The sequence below is a fragment of the Labrus bergylta genome, chromosome 19, assembly GCF_963930695.1.
Source record: "Labrus bergylta chromosome 19, fLabBer1.1, whole genome shotgun sequence".
Lineage (NCBI taxonomy): Eukaryota > Metazoa > Chordata > Actinopteri > Labriformes > Labridae > Labrus > Labrus bergylta.
Genome location: NC_089213.1, coordinates 19,138,956 through 19,151,696, shown reverse-complemented (window position 1 = coordinate 19,151,696; position 12,741 = coordinate 19,138,956). Strand labels below are relative to the sequence as shown.

Sequence of the window (12,741 nt, the reverse complement as noted above, 5' to 3'; positions counted from 1 at the left end):
CGCAAGAAGCTACTGAGTTTTAATAAATCATTAGTGTGATCAAATCATTTTGTAGCATCAAGATAAAACAGAATCGGCATCTGCTCCTTCAGTTTTGATTACTTTCCCAAAAATAAATCAAGAATAGGGGCGTTATCCTTGAATTGTTGTAGAAAAGGTTTCAAACTGTCAATTTCTTCCTCTCAAGTTTTTGGTGTCTGCACAATTGGTTGAACTTTAACCTGTTATTGTGGACATCGGGAAATAAAGAGAAATAAAGTTTTATATGTCTTGAAATACAAGTTCTGCTTGTAAGAATGTGTGAACAAATGTAATTAAATGCTGTTGAGGGTATCTAAAATAAGTGAATTGTTGGGTTTGCTTCATTTCAATGTTAAAACTGCTTGCCATAGGTGGGCTGGACCAAGCTTATGAGGACACATTTTATAATCATTAATGCTTAGTGCACTACAAGTTGCCTTATTGCTGAAACAGATTAATTGGTCGTGTGCAGTTGGCAAGCAAAGTAAGTGTCAAAATGTTCTCTCACCAGTAGCACTTTGTCCAAAGCCAAACGAGGGATTAGGGGCTTCTGAAGAAGTTTCACTCTTGTCTGCCGGCTTTCCAAAAGTATATGCAGGAGGAGGCTGTTGTGTAAGTGCACTAGGCTTGCTGAAGGAAAAGCCTCCTGTAGAGGCCGTGGCTGGAGCAGCGTCTTCATCTTTACTGGCAGCACCGAAGGTGAAGCCAGAGGGAACCGAGGCAACAACTTCCTTCTTTTCCTCTTGCTTCCCAAAATTAAATGTTGGGGCAGCTTGCTGTTTGTCTGGCTGCAATGAACCATACGTAGAGACCCCTTGTGGTGTGGTGGTAGAAGTGGTGGTCGCCAAAGTGGGCACACCTAATCTCCCAAAGACGGAGCCAGTGGTTTTAGTTGTGGATGTGGATGAATTGGTGTCTGTTGGTGTAATGTTTGATGATGCCACACTTTCACTCTTTTCTTGAGAGGAAACAGGAGGAGTGAAACTAACAGAGGATGAAGTGGCAGTTTCAGATGTTTTCTCTTCAGGTTTTGGCTGCCCAAAAGAGAAGCCACCCTTGGAGGAGTTACTCTCTGTGTTAGATGATCCAGTTCCAAACACTATCCCACCGCTGGTTCCAAACTTAGACCAGCTTGCCGCAGGTTCAGGGTTTGATTTAGTGTCATCACTGGAAGCTGCTCCAAATTTAAAGTCCTCAGATGAGGTGCCAAATTTGAACCCTGATGTAGCAGTAGTGTCTTTTGAAGTGGTTTCTGATGTGGAGCTTCCAAATTTGAATCCACCTGAGGATGAAGAGGAATCGGAAAACGAGCCTCCAAATTTAAAACCTCCAGATCCGGATCCAGAGGTATTGTCTGATGTGCCAAACTTAATACCTCCAGAATTCGATGAGCCAAAGGCTGAACCAAAAGCTAAAAAGAATCAAAAGATAACAAAATAAATTAATACATAAAACAGTGAAAAGTGTAGATTAGATGATTTTTTTCCCTTTTAAGCCAAAACCTAATGTTTTGAATGACTTTGATATGCATATTTTCATTATTTTATTTAATGCTGACCAAAAGATTTAACAGCATGCCATCTAAGAGAAATTCATATTCTATCCACCCAAAAACGATAGAATATCTTAATTATAAACTGAATACATCAATTAACCCCCAGACACTTGTTGCGTCATTGCTAAGAGGGGATTCTAATTGTTTTACAAAGTTTAAATAACACTTAGCCTTTAAGGTGATTTATTTCTCACATTCTGTTGCAAAAAACCTAAAGTAGCTTGTTTTTGTTACCTTTGGGCTCCACTTGGGCTCCAGGTTTGGCTGTCTGACAGGCAACACACTGCACATCAGCAGCCTTATTCTGTACAAGACAGACATCACAATCCCAGGCGCCCTCTGGCTTCTTGAATGCATCTCCAAGCCCAAACACTGGAGCACTGCTCGCTGAGGAAGAGGCTCCTGCTGAAGATCCTGTGGATACCCCAGTTGTGTGGGTGAGAAAAGAAAACGCATTATTAAACTTAAATCTGTCATAGCTGTTCAGTCAATGAGACATTTAATGGACTCATTTGAAAAACAAACAAACCAGGAATTGTTTTTTTGTGTGTTGATAGTTTAAAAAACAATTATGGTATTGATATCTTTACCTGGTTTAGCACCTGCACAAGCCACACACTTGGTGTCCTCTGCTTTGTTTTGTACACAACATGTCTCACAATCCCACGCACCCTCTGGTTTTTTGAACTTGTCTCCAAATCCAATAAACCCTGTAGAAACAGAGGCTGTGGGGGTGGATGCAGTCTTAACAGCTGAGAAGGCAGAAGGAAGAGTCAGTGAAGGTTTGAGGCCTGTCCCAGGTTTGGCCGTTTCACAGGCCACACACTTCACTGCATCAGGTTTGTTCATTACAAGACATGTATCACAGTCCCAAGTTCCTGCAGGTTTGGAAAACATCGTGCCAAAACCTGTGGTGGTTGTAGTGGTGGAGGTCGTGTTCACGCTGCTGCTCTCCAGCTCTACTGAAGTGGCAGTTGACGGTTTAGAGTCCATAGATTTGGAAGAAGAGGAAATGGGCTGTGGGGCCGCACAGCAAACACACTTTGTGTCTGAGAGTTTGTTCTGCACCAAGCAGACATCACAGCTCCAGCCTGGCGGGGTTTTGAATAAATCCCCTAACCCTGTAGAAGGAGGAAGGGAGGAGGTGGTCGTGGTGGTTGATGTGAGGGAGGAGGCAGTCGACAGTGTGGAGGACTGCTGCAGGGCATCGTCTGGGTTTGGGGAAGTCCGAGAAATGGGAGAGGCAAAGCCTTGACAGAGTAAATAAAAGGATTCAAGCCGTTAAAAACCTTGTAAACATGACAATGTAAAACAAAAACTGCAGTAATGAGTCAACAACACTAACCAGGCGCTTTCAGAAGATCCAGCACACTGCCCTGCTTCAGGGTCTTGGCTGGTTTGAAGGGTCCTTCAAAGTCTTCTGTGCTTTTACTAATTGCTTGCTTTGCTGTCAAAACATGAAACGTAAATGATCAAACTTTAGTTCTGCTTTTCTTCAGGGTGGCAAACGAAAAGCATCATGGCAACTGTTAGATAACTCTTACCTGCTGCTGCTATAGGAGTGGACAGATTCCCATTTGACATGGAGGGACCTAACTTTGCTACAGGTGCACTAAAAGTGAATCCAGCCTACAAACAGAAGAAGCATATAATTAAGATTAGCTTACTGGTTTTAAAAAGTTTGATATTAAACCATTAGAAACATTTTTTTAGAGAAGACTTTTACTTACGGAGGGGGAAAAGGATGGAGGACTAGCAGCAGTTGCTTTGACAATAGGGGAGGAAAATGTGAAAGGTACACATGGAGGAGTCGAGGCCATCTGTGGCTCCTGGGAGGACAGGACAATCAGTAAAATGCTTCAGGAATTTCCTCAACCATTATTTTAGAAATTGTATCTTTTTTTTAATTACATTTTGGAACTAACCTTATTTGTTTCCTTAGTGGGAGTTACAGGTGTGACATTGGGGGCAATGCTGATGGTAGTGGATGTGGTGGAAGGTGGAAGAGGGGAGGTAAAGCTAAAGGTGGGCAAGGCGGAAATGCTGATGGGAAGTGAAATTGATGGAAGGTCTGGTACCTCAGCAACCTTAAAGAAAAAAAACAGCTTGAGTATCTTTGGGAGCCTAAATTCAAGTTAGAACACATTCCATACTTTTAAATAAAATACATTAAATGCTTCTCTTTATACTAGTTTATATTTCCACCGTATGGTGATACAAGATAAATCCCTCAATGATTTCAAAATGCAGGCGTGATTTTGGACAGGATTTATAACTGTTATCTCAGCCAAATCTGAGAGTAGGATTAACATGACTTATAAAAAGTGGTACATCTGTTTCTTCAATGGAATAAATCCTGGAAAACAACAACATCAACCTTAAAGAAATAATGAACAAAAATAAAGTACTATCCCTTACCTCGTCATCTTCAGGGCGTTTAGAGGAAGGACGTGTTGAAGTCCTCTCCCTCTTTATCTTGCCCCCTCCAGAACTTGCACTAGAGGCTGCCGGGGTGCTGGACAGGGGATAGGCTGGCACACTGTAACCTATTGTGCTGGAGGTAAAAGTGCAGACAGAAAAAGGTGAGTGCATGACACAAGGTATTTACTGATAGAAGTCAAGCATCCAAACAAGAACAACAAAAAAGCTTGATGTTATCAAAGAATGTTTTGATTTGGTTTTAATGCCTCGCTTTGTTATTTGGGAAAAACATAGTTAGCATATTTTAGAAAAATGTATTCCCAAACTGGAAACTATTCTACACAGTAAAAAGTAGACACAAATTAAATAAAACTGTTTTACCTTTGAGATGGTCCTGGGGTTGACTCAGGTAGCTGTGGTGATTGTCTTGTTGGCTAAGTGAACAAAACAGCGTGTAACGTTTATATTAAACTGTCTTTGACATGAGACAAAACAATGCCATGGTGTGTAAATATGCAGAACAGATTTTCTAACCGTTTCTCTTGGGATTCTTTCCACACCTCTGTTCAATCCTCCCGGAGTCAAAGTCGGCCTAAATGACACAGAGCGGTTTCCTGACACCGATGCTGCAGCAGGGACCATCAGTTTCTGCACCGGTGGGAGGGAGGAATCCATCTAAGATGTAGAGAGAGGAGCAAAACATGGACACAAGTTAAGAATCAAAATGAATGAAGGTGGCTGTGCTAAATTCTTTGTCTTGGCTCGTTTGATATAGTTTTAGTCTCCACGATGCTGAACTAAATGAGTGTACAGACCCTGATAAAGACAAATAAGCTATAACATTGCATTAAAGTTTTACACTACACTATTTCCAAAAGAAAATGTATATCAGTGTTTTCCTCAAGGCCCTAACAGGGTCAACATTTATTGAAAAATAAAATAATAAAATGGCTTCCTCTTTGACAGGTCTACATGGAACTATTTAAACACACAATTTTGATGGGCCTAAATCAGGATTTTTGTTTGTGAGATTAACAACCATCAGCCAACACATAGTCAATTCAAATATCAATACCAGCCAGCCACCAGATAGTGGGCTTTCCTGTTTTGGACCTGAACACGTCAATAAACCATTGTTAGGGTTACATGGCAGCTGCCACAGTTGGAAAGGCCTCACAGTCATTACCGAGGTCAAGTCCAGTCCAGAGCTGGCACAATTTCACAATGCCCTAATCTTCACACACACACTATACATCTCTAGCCAAGCTTGCTCACAAGTACATGGCATACAGTGGAGGAACAGTTGTGCCCCAGCCGAAGAGAATTGTGTTAACAGGTGCAAGAAGGTCAAGAGAAAGTGAGACAGAAAATGACAGGAGGACAAACCCACACAAGTGTTGGGTTTGTAGAAAGATGTCCCTGTTCCTATCGCAAAGGCGTCTGTGCTTAAAGAACACTGGACAGAAGACACAAGTGAAGTTGTTTGGCCGATGTGCAAACACAAGATTTGGGTCATTCAGGGACACGTGGTTCTTTATAACAAAATTAAAACCCTAGACTAACTGTAGAAACAAAATCTAAATGTTTATTACATAAGAGATTGTCACAATCTTTTCAAAATATCTTACCCGTTTCTTTTTGGACTGGAAAAGTGACGCATCAAGATTTGTGCCATCCATTGACTGCAAAAGAAAAAAAAAAAACAATACTGTCAAACTCCTCAATGAGGTTTCAAATGCTTTACTTTAAGTGTTTTTCTCATTCGTAAATATGCCACCGCCATAAAATGAATACAATGTTTTTAATTAGATAAATTAATCTTACTGCTGAAAGCGGGGATGAGGCAGCGGCTGGAATTCTCCTGGCATCCTGTGGGAGGAAAAACATGTTTAAAAAAAAGAAAAGAAAAAAAAAGATAATTATGATGATCAAACAGGGACATTGTTGACAACTTATTATGAGAGAAAGTTTATATTATCATGTTATTAGCAAAAAATGTAATGTCTGACCACTGCCACACTTTGACAATAAATGCATCTGTAAAAAAAAAGAGTGTGTGTGTGTGTGTGTGTGTGTGTGTGTGTGTGTGTGTGTGTGTGTGTGTGTGTGTGTGTGTGTGTGTGTGTGTGTGTGTGTGTGTGTGTGTGTGTGTGTGTGTGTGTGTGTGTGTGTGTGTGTGTGTGTGTGTGTGTGTGTGTGTGTGTGTGTGTGTGTGTGTGTGTGTGTGTGTGTGTGTGTGTGTGTGTGTGTGTGTGTGTGTGTGTGTGTGTGTGTGTGTGTGTGTGTGTGTGTGTGTGTGTGTGTGTGTGTGTGTGTGTGTGTGTGTGTGTGTGTGTGTGTGTGTGTGTGTGTGTGTGTGTGTGTGTGTGTGTTTACTCACAGCCAGTGGGCTCGACATGCGTTCCAAGGACTGCAGGATGCGTCTGGCAGTGGCACTGGTCACCCCACAAGGCTGAGCACCAGCAGGCTTTGCCTTGATCATTCTTCTCACAGGGGCCTAAAGACAAAGTGAGCTAAGTTAGTCGAGGTGCAATGGATCACAAATCTCACAATTCACAGATATTTTTTTTTTTTTTTTAGATCAGCCTAAAGAAAAAAGAAGAATATACATTTAACTTCACTCTTCTACTCCTCAGCTAGCCATGAGTCAAACTGTGCATTGAAAAAGTCCACAAATAAACTCCTTAAAAATATATTCTAAAAGACTGAATATTCTTCCAATTTGTACAGCTCATCTTCATGGTGCAGACACACACTACTTAAACGCTGCCTTGTTATCACTGAGATTCTGCACAAAGATGCAGCAGCAGAACATTTCTTTCACACCATGTTGATACATTTTCAATCAATCTGTGGATCACATCCGCGGCCCAATCTGTGGAATGTGATCCCATCAGATCCACAATCAACTGTGATGCACCACTGTAACTTATTCTCCATAACATTAGTAAATTCCCCGCCGTCAGTGAGTGAGTGAGTGCAAAACTACTAAATTCTGCTAAATGATAAAGCTCAGATAAAACAGGGAACAATATAGCTATTTACTTCCACACAGTTGCCAGAGGAGGAACTCATCACAGAGACAGGTGGAAATGACAAACTCTTAAAGAGTAACTAAACCCTAAAACCACTTTTTTCAACTCTAAACCTCTGTATTTGAGTATTAAGTAGTGTTATGGATCAATCAAGTCCCAATCTCGACATTTGAGTACAAAGTATTGAAATTTGAAATATTGTGTTAGAAATGTGCATAGTGTCTGCCCTTCTGTTTGAAAAATTGTAACGGCTGTGTAGTGTACAGTACGACGTAGGAGTACAGCCCCACGTCACCAAACCTATAAAAGCCTCTTCACCCGACTCGGCGAACTGTGGGGACTCAAGTGTGTGTGTGTGTGTATTTGTGTGTGGGGGGCAAACATTGTATCATGTTGCGGCTGATAACGGTGCAACAGGAGTGAGTGGGCGAGTTTACTCCCGTGCCCCCCTCCCTCTCCAAGTTGATACATTCTCCTGCTTATTCTGCTCCGGTCCCCGGCATCATAATGTGCCTCTCGCACACACCTGCCGAACACACACACTCACCTCGTACTCTCTCTCCTCACTCGCACTAAGCCCTGAGCCTGAGCCACTGTGTGTGTGTGTGTGGGGCACACATTGTATCATGTTGCGACTGATAAGGCACTATCAGTCGCAACACCCCCCTCCCCAAACCAGCCAGAAGACTTAAAGTGCAGAAACGTGAATCAAACTTGTTTTGATGTGTGCTACCTTAACAACGTATTAATCAAAATGTAAACATAGTTCTCTAGTCTATATGGCTCTCAATAGCTCACCTGGTAAGGTGTCCCTGGACGCGTGCGAGAGCTCCTGACTGCCGCTGCCCCACCGTACGTTGTCTTCCCAGGGTAGAAGGGTGAATCTCCAAGATGGCTGGAGTTTAGCACTGTACTGTTGAATGTTGACTGGAAGAGAGAGGTTCAAATCAAACTGGGGCTTAGCATTATCACACCATTTTACTTCTAATTAGTGAGGAGACTGACAGTAACTTTGATTTTCCTGATAGTTTGTCAAGGAGAAAAAAAACATTTTTGAGTAAAAACTTGAGGTACTAAGATTGGCTAGAGCTATGAAGAACTGATAAGAACAAAATGTGAAAAGGCTGTGGCCTACATGCATCCCCAAAAACAAGTTCAAGAGAGATGTTTTAAATCTAAGTGGGTCACTTATCTAAAGGCACAGTACTATTAGCTCACCAAAAGGTAGGGCGATGAGATTTGCTCTTAATCTGTGTATTGATGGATAGACACAATTATACTCACATTTGAAGAAGTTCCAAATACAGACAGGTTAAAAGCAGGCCTCTTTAGACTGGACTGGGCAGGATGAGACCCTGAGCTTGTTCTGTCTGTCTCAGGGGACCAAAGTTGGGGAAGTGATGCTGTTTTAGAAGTAGGGACATCTGTAAAAAGAGACAGAAATAAGACACCACTAAAGCAATGTGCATTTGATCAGAGAATGAGGTTTCTATAAGTCACTCTGTGTTCTCAACATGTAGCTGCATCTGTGAGGTTTGTATCTCTCCTGCAGAATGTGTTACGCTTACAGTGAAAACATCACATTTCCTGATAATTCTTTCATAATAAAAAGGGGTTCAACAACATAAGTGTTTTTAAAGTGGGGTTTTATTAAGGATTTGTCAGATATAAAATGTAATTATTGATAAATAAACTGAGCTTCAAACCCTCTTCAAGATCACTATTTTGCAAGAGGTATGCTTGATTATTCTGTATTTGCAACTACAGAACAAACATCCTTTAAGATATTTTGTTGGTTTTGCCTTTTTTAAAGGATCACACATTTGAAACCAACAAAGAGGCACCAGAAAAGGGCAAAAGGGGGTTAGAAGAAATGTATTTAAAATTGAGAAACAATTGTGGCGGACATAACTAACATACAAGAAAGGGATGGACTGCAATGTCTAAGATACTTGTTCGGGCTGAATGATATATCCATGCTTTCACCACTAACACATCATGTTTTTAAGCCAAATTAGCTTCATACTCTTAAATAAATGATTGAGAACTTCGGTTGGTCACTTGAAACCCATTCAAGTAAGATCTACGTATGCAACTACAAAGTGAGCTAATTTTCCGCAAAAAAAAAATCTAATTTCATCAAGTTTACTGCCATCTGTTAATTGTCCATCTCTTACAACATCACTCTGATTTGTCTTTTTATTATATCTTAACTGTTGCACCTTTCATCTCATTCTGTATATATCCAGGTATGTCACAGGAGAAAAAAACATCTCAATATGCAAATAAAGAAAAAATCCTTACCTTTGTCAGAGGCGCGGGATGAGAAGCCGCTTGTGGTGGAGATGTTATCATCTTCATGCTGTGAGAGGTTGTCCTTGATTTCTTTGACCAAGGAGAAGCCAGTGGAAAAAGGTCCAGGGGCTGAGGAGGTGGAAGGTTGAGGAAAGAGGCTGCTTGAAGCACCTAGAACTGGTGAGGAGGCATCCAGCGGGGGAAAGTGGAGATGGGAGCGACTAAGAGGAGGTCGAGAGAGTACATATTCCTGAAAATTTAAAGAGGCTCGGCTCGTTGAGGGCTCTGTGCAAGAGAAAAAGAAGCAAGGTAAGAAAAGTGGTGCAGAGGAAATTGTTCAGTTCTAATCCAAAATTAATTCCAAAATTCCTTAATTTTTATTATTGGGACTTAGTGGGACCCTCACCTGTGTTACTGGTGCTTGGCTCTGGGGAGTCCCGTCCATCAAGGGGAAGAGGTCCCTCTTCACTCCCATTTGGAGGAGGTGGTGGCAGCTCACAGTTCTGATCTGTCCCCTGTCCAGTACCTGCTCCTTCAGGATTATCTTCATTCTTAAAGTATTTCTGCAGCCAGGAGGGGACGATGCTCTTAACTGTGTCTGTAACTCGACTTATAAGACCCGACTGTTGCTGACAAAGAAACAAGAGAGGTAGACAAAACAAAAAACCATTAACTCAGGCACTTGAGTATACTCATAAGAATTTAATCAGCCAATACAAGCTAAAACAGTTTATATTTTCTGACCATACAGGGCTGTATGTTGCACGACATAGAAAATCGGTCTGTGCTATAAATGATTTTACCTCATCGCAATCACAGAGACCTTTTTTAAGAGAGAGAAAAATAAGTAACGTAACAGAATGATCACAGACATTTAATCTATTGTGTAACAAGTTTTCATCTTGTGCTACAAGACTTTAAACCTTTGTAGCACCACGGCTATGGGCAAAAAAAGTTAACTTTCAGGCCTATTACAGACTTAATTGATTAATTTGTTGACAATGTATATGTTCCAGTACGGATGTACCTAGCAGCTGATTTCCTAGTAAGCTAAATAGAAAAATTAAATCAGACTGACTAACCCACTGGTCTAAAGTTAAGAAAACACTCAGAAAAAAGTAAAATGTGTGTGGCTGGCTAGTGTAAAAAGTACTAGCACAACCTGTTGTTTTATTATCTTGGGAAGCCAATATCGTAAATGAAGTTGAAACTCCATTAATTGCCCAGGGTGCTGTGATTCTTAAAAATGATTTATATTAATACATAAACAGTTTTCAAGTCATTCTCAAATAAAACCGTTAAGACTTTCGACATACAAACTAAAAGCAGTCAGTATATTGGAATCAGTATCGGTACATAGGTATCGAAATTGGCTCGGATAAAAATGTGGATTCGATGCACCTCTAGTTTTCAATAAGGCTTTCAGCGTTAATAATAAAAAAAATATATTCCCTATCAAAAGGAATGTTCCAAGACAAATTATTACAATGGCAGGGCCCGTGATCTTGAAAAGCCACTACTCACATCAGTGTAATTTTAATGTAAAAGCCACCACAATGCTAGTTTACTTAGGCTCTTATAAGCTATATTTTAAGGATTTAATAGAACAGCATTTCTGCTGTGGACAGGGTCATGTAAAGAAGCAACCTATGATCGACTGTCATTGCCCTCTCTGGATCATCAAGTTAAGCTACTGGATGATTTTAATTTGCCAAAACACTAGAAGACCAGTGCATCTATACAAAAAGTAGTACACATAAACGTGAAGAGTGTGTACCCTAACTCCTGATCAACAGGGAATGAAAAGAGAACCTGCTAAATGCAAGGTAAATGTTGGCTGGGGCTGTGTAATAGGTCGTTTCAGGTAATAATACATTTCATATGTAAAAAATAAAATATAAGACACTTCTATAAAAGCTGTCTCTCTCTCCCCCTCTATATATATATATATATATATATATATACACAAACACCATTTTTTATAAAGATATTCAGCATTTTAGGTATGCCTAGCTGAAAATGACCCAGTCTTAAACCATGTATTGTGTTCAAATCTTTTGACCCCATTGTATCAGTGAAGGTAGAAGACAGAGTTTAACAATATGTATTCATGCAAAAAAAACAATTATATACAAAAAAAGCGAGTTTATATCTTATTAATTAATATACAATCACAACATTAATTTGTATTACCTTATCACCAATGTCAGACTTAAGCTACGTCATGGCTTATTGTGTGAGATACGAAACACTTGAGTTCTACTTTTAGATCAGTTTAAGAAGAATGAGTTTCCATCAAAGTATTGCTGACAAGATCCACCTAATAAAATATCTGACTAGTGCTGTCAGTATGTGCACTGTTATTAAAGACACGTGTATTTATTAGACTCACTGACATTATTGTAAACAAACTCGTTCATAGTTAATCAAATTATTCTACGTGATGAAAATAGGTAAACAGATCTTTCATGATGTACCAACACATATCTCGTCAACAGAGACATGCATGATGTGTTTTTGAAGCCAACATGAGCCGGCAGGTGAACCATGTGGGTCCTCGACCAGCCAATGCTTCCTGCGCATTACAACTGCCCGAGATTCTGCTAAATTAGCTAACCAGAAGATTTGCGATAGGGGATCAACATAGTCTTCAAATCAAACCCCATTGAGGCGACCAATAACTTTGGACAGACGAGATGTAACACAAAACAACAATGTCAATTCAACCGGCGACTTAAGAAGCGAGGACAACAATGCGTTTCTCGGCTTTGATAGCGAGCTTTAGCTACATCAGCTAACACATCTACTTCCTAGCTTTCCGCTAACTTTGCTAGCGGCTAAATTCGTAGTGGGAGTTTAAATGTTGACCTTTATTTATCCAGGCGCCAGATACATATTGTGAACGACTCACTGCGCTGTGATTTGACCTGTCAAGCCCGTCTGATCTGGCTAACTCATATGAAAGATTGCTAGTTCACTAGAGTGTAAGGCTAGTTCATTAGCATTTCGCGGACATGCTATCAGCGCGTGGAGGCCACGAGCGCTAATGGCAGGCCGTAAAATGTCTCCAACAAAACAATAACATGAGCTATGAGATACTGCCACTACAGTCCCTGTAATGAATTTAAAAAACACGTTTGCCACGAAAACTTTCATTTGTTTTACCTGCTTATTCTTGGCGTAAGGTTTAGAGGCGATATGATATCTTCTGCTTCTAATTTTCCCTCCACCCGTGGCCGCCATGGCTCTGTCGTCTGAGTGTCTATCGGTGTTTCGGCGCCGGATAGCTGTCATCCAGCACAGCGGCCACTTGCTAAGCACTATGGGAAATGTAGTTGCTAAATATAACAATGAGGTTCCCTTTTAACCTCTTGCTTAGCCCCTCATTGCCCTGACATGGGCTCATTTTTAGTG

General features: G+C 40.6%; 1 protein-coding gene across 2 annotated transcripts in view; it reads right to left on the bottom strand.

Annotated features, from left to right (window-relative positions):
* nup153 (nucleoporin 153) overlaps window positions 1-12,598 on the bottom strand; it is a 15,783-nt gene extending 3,185 nt beyond the window's left edge. The window contains exons 1-18 of one of the 2 annotated variants that reach the window (XM_020631644.3): window positions 12,493-12,598; window positions 9,734-9,956; window positions 9,337-9,612; window positions 8,317-8,456; window positions 7,831-7,959; window positions 6,378-6,494; window positions 5,822-5,866; window positions 5,626-5,679; window positions 4,532-4,672; window positions 4,379-4,431; window positions 3,995-4,130; window positions 3,502-3,663; window positions 3,307-3,405; window positions 3,121-3,205; window positions 2,922-3,023; window positions 2,167-2,826; window positions 1,811-1,990; window positions 530-1,432 (exon numbers count right to left, since the gene is read on the bottom strand). In XM_020631644.3, coding sequence (XP_020487300.2) covers window positions 530-1,432; window positions 1,811-1,990; window positions 2,167-2,826; window positions 2,922-3,023; window positions 3,121-3,205; window positions 3,307-3,405; window positions 3,502-3,663; window positions 3,995-4,130; window positions 4,379-4,431; window positions 4,532-4,672; window positions 5,626-5,679; window positions 5,822-5,866; window positions 6,378-6,494; window positions 7,831-7,959; window positions 8,317-8,456; window positions 9,337-9,612; window positions 9,734-9,956; window positions 12,493-12,570 — 3,583 coding nt within the window. In that variant the 5' untranslated portion in view covers window positions 12,571-12,598. The remainder of the gene's footprint in view (window positions 1-529; window positions 1,433-1,810; window positions 1,991-2,166; window positions 2,827-2,921; window positions 3,024-3,120; window positions 3,206-3,306; window positions 3,406-3,501; window positions 3,664-3,994; window positions 4,131-4,378; window positions 4,432-4,531; window positions 4,673-5,625; window positions 5,680-5,821; window positions 5,867-6,377; window positions 6,495-7,830; window positions 7,960-8,316; window positions 8,457-9,336; window positions 9,613-9,733; window positions 9,957-12,492) is intronic. The other variant, XM_020631645.3, reaches the window with a different exon arrangement.
* Between the last annotated feature and the right edge of the window lie 143 nt (window positions 12,599-12,741).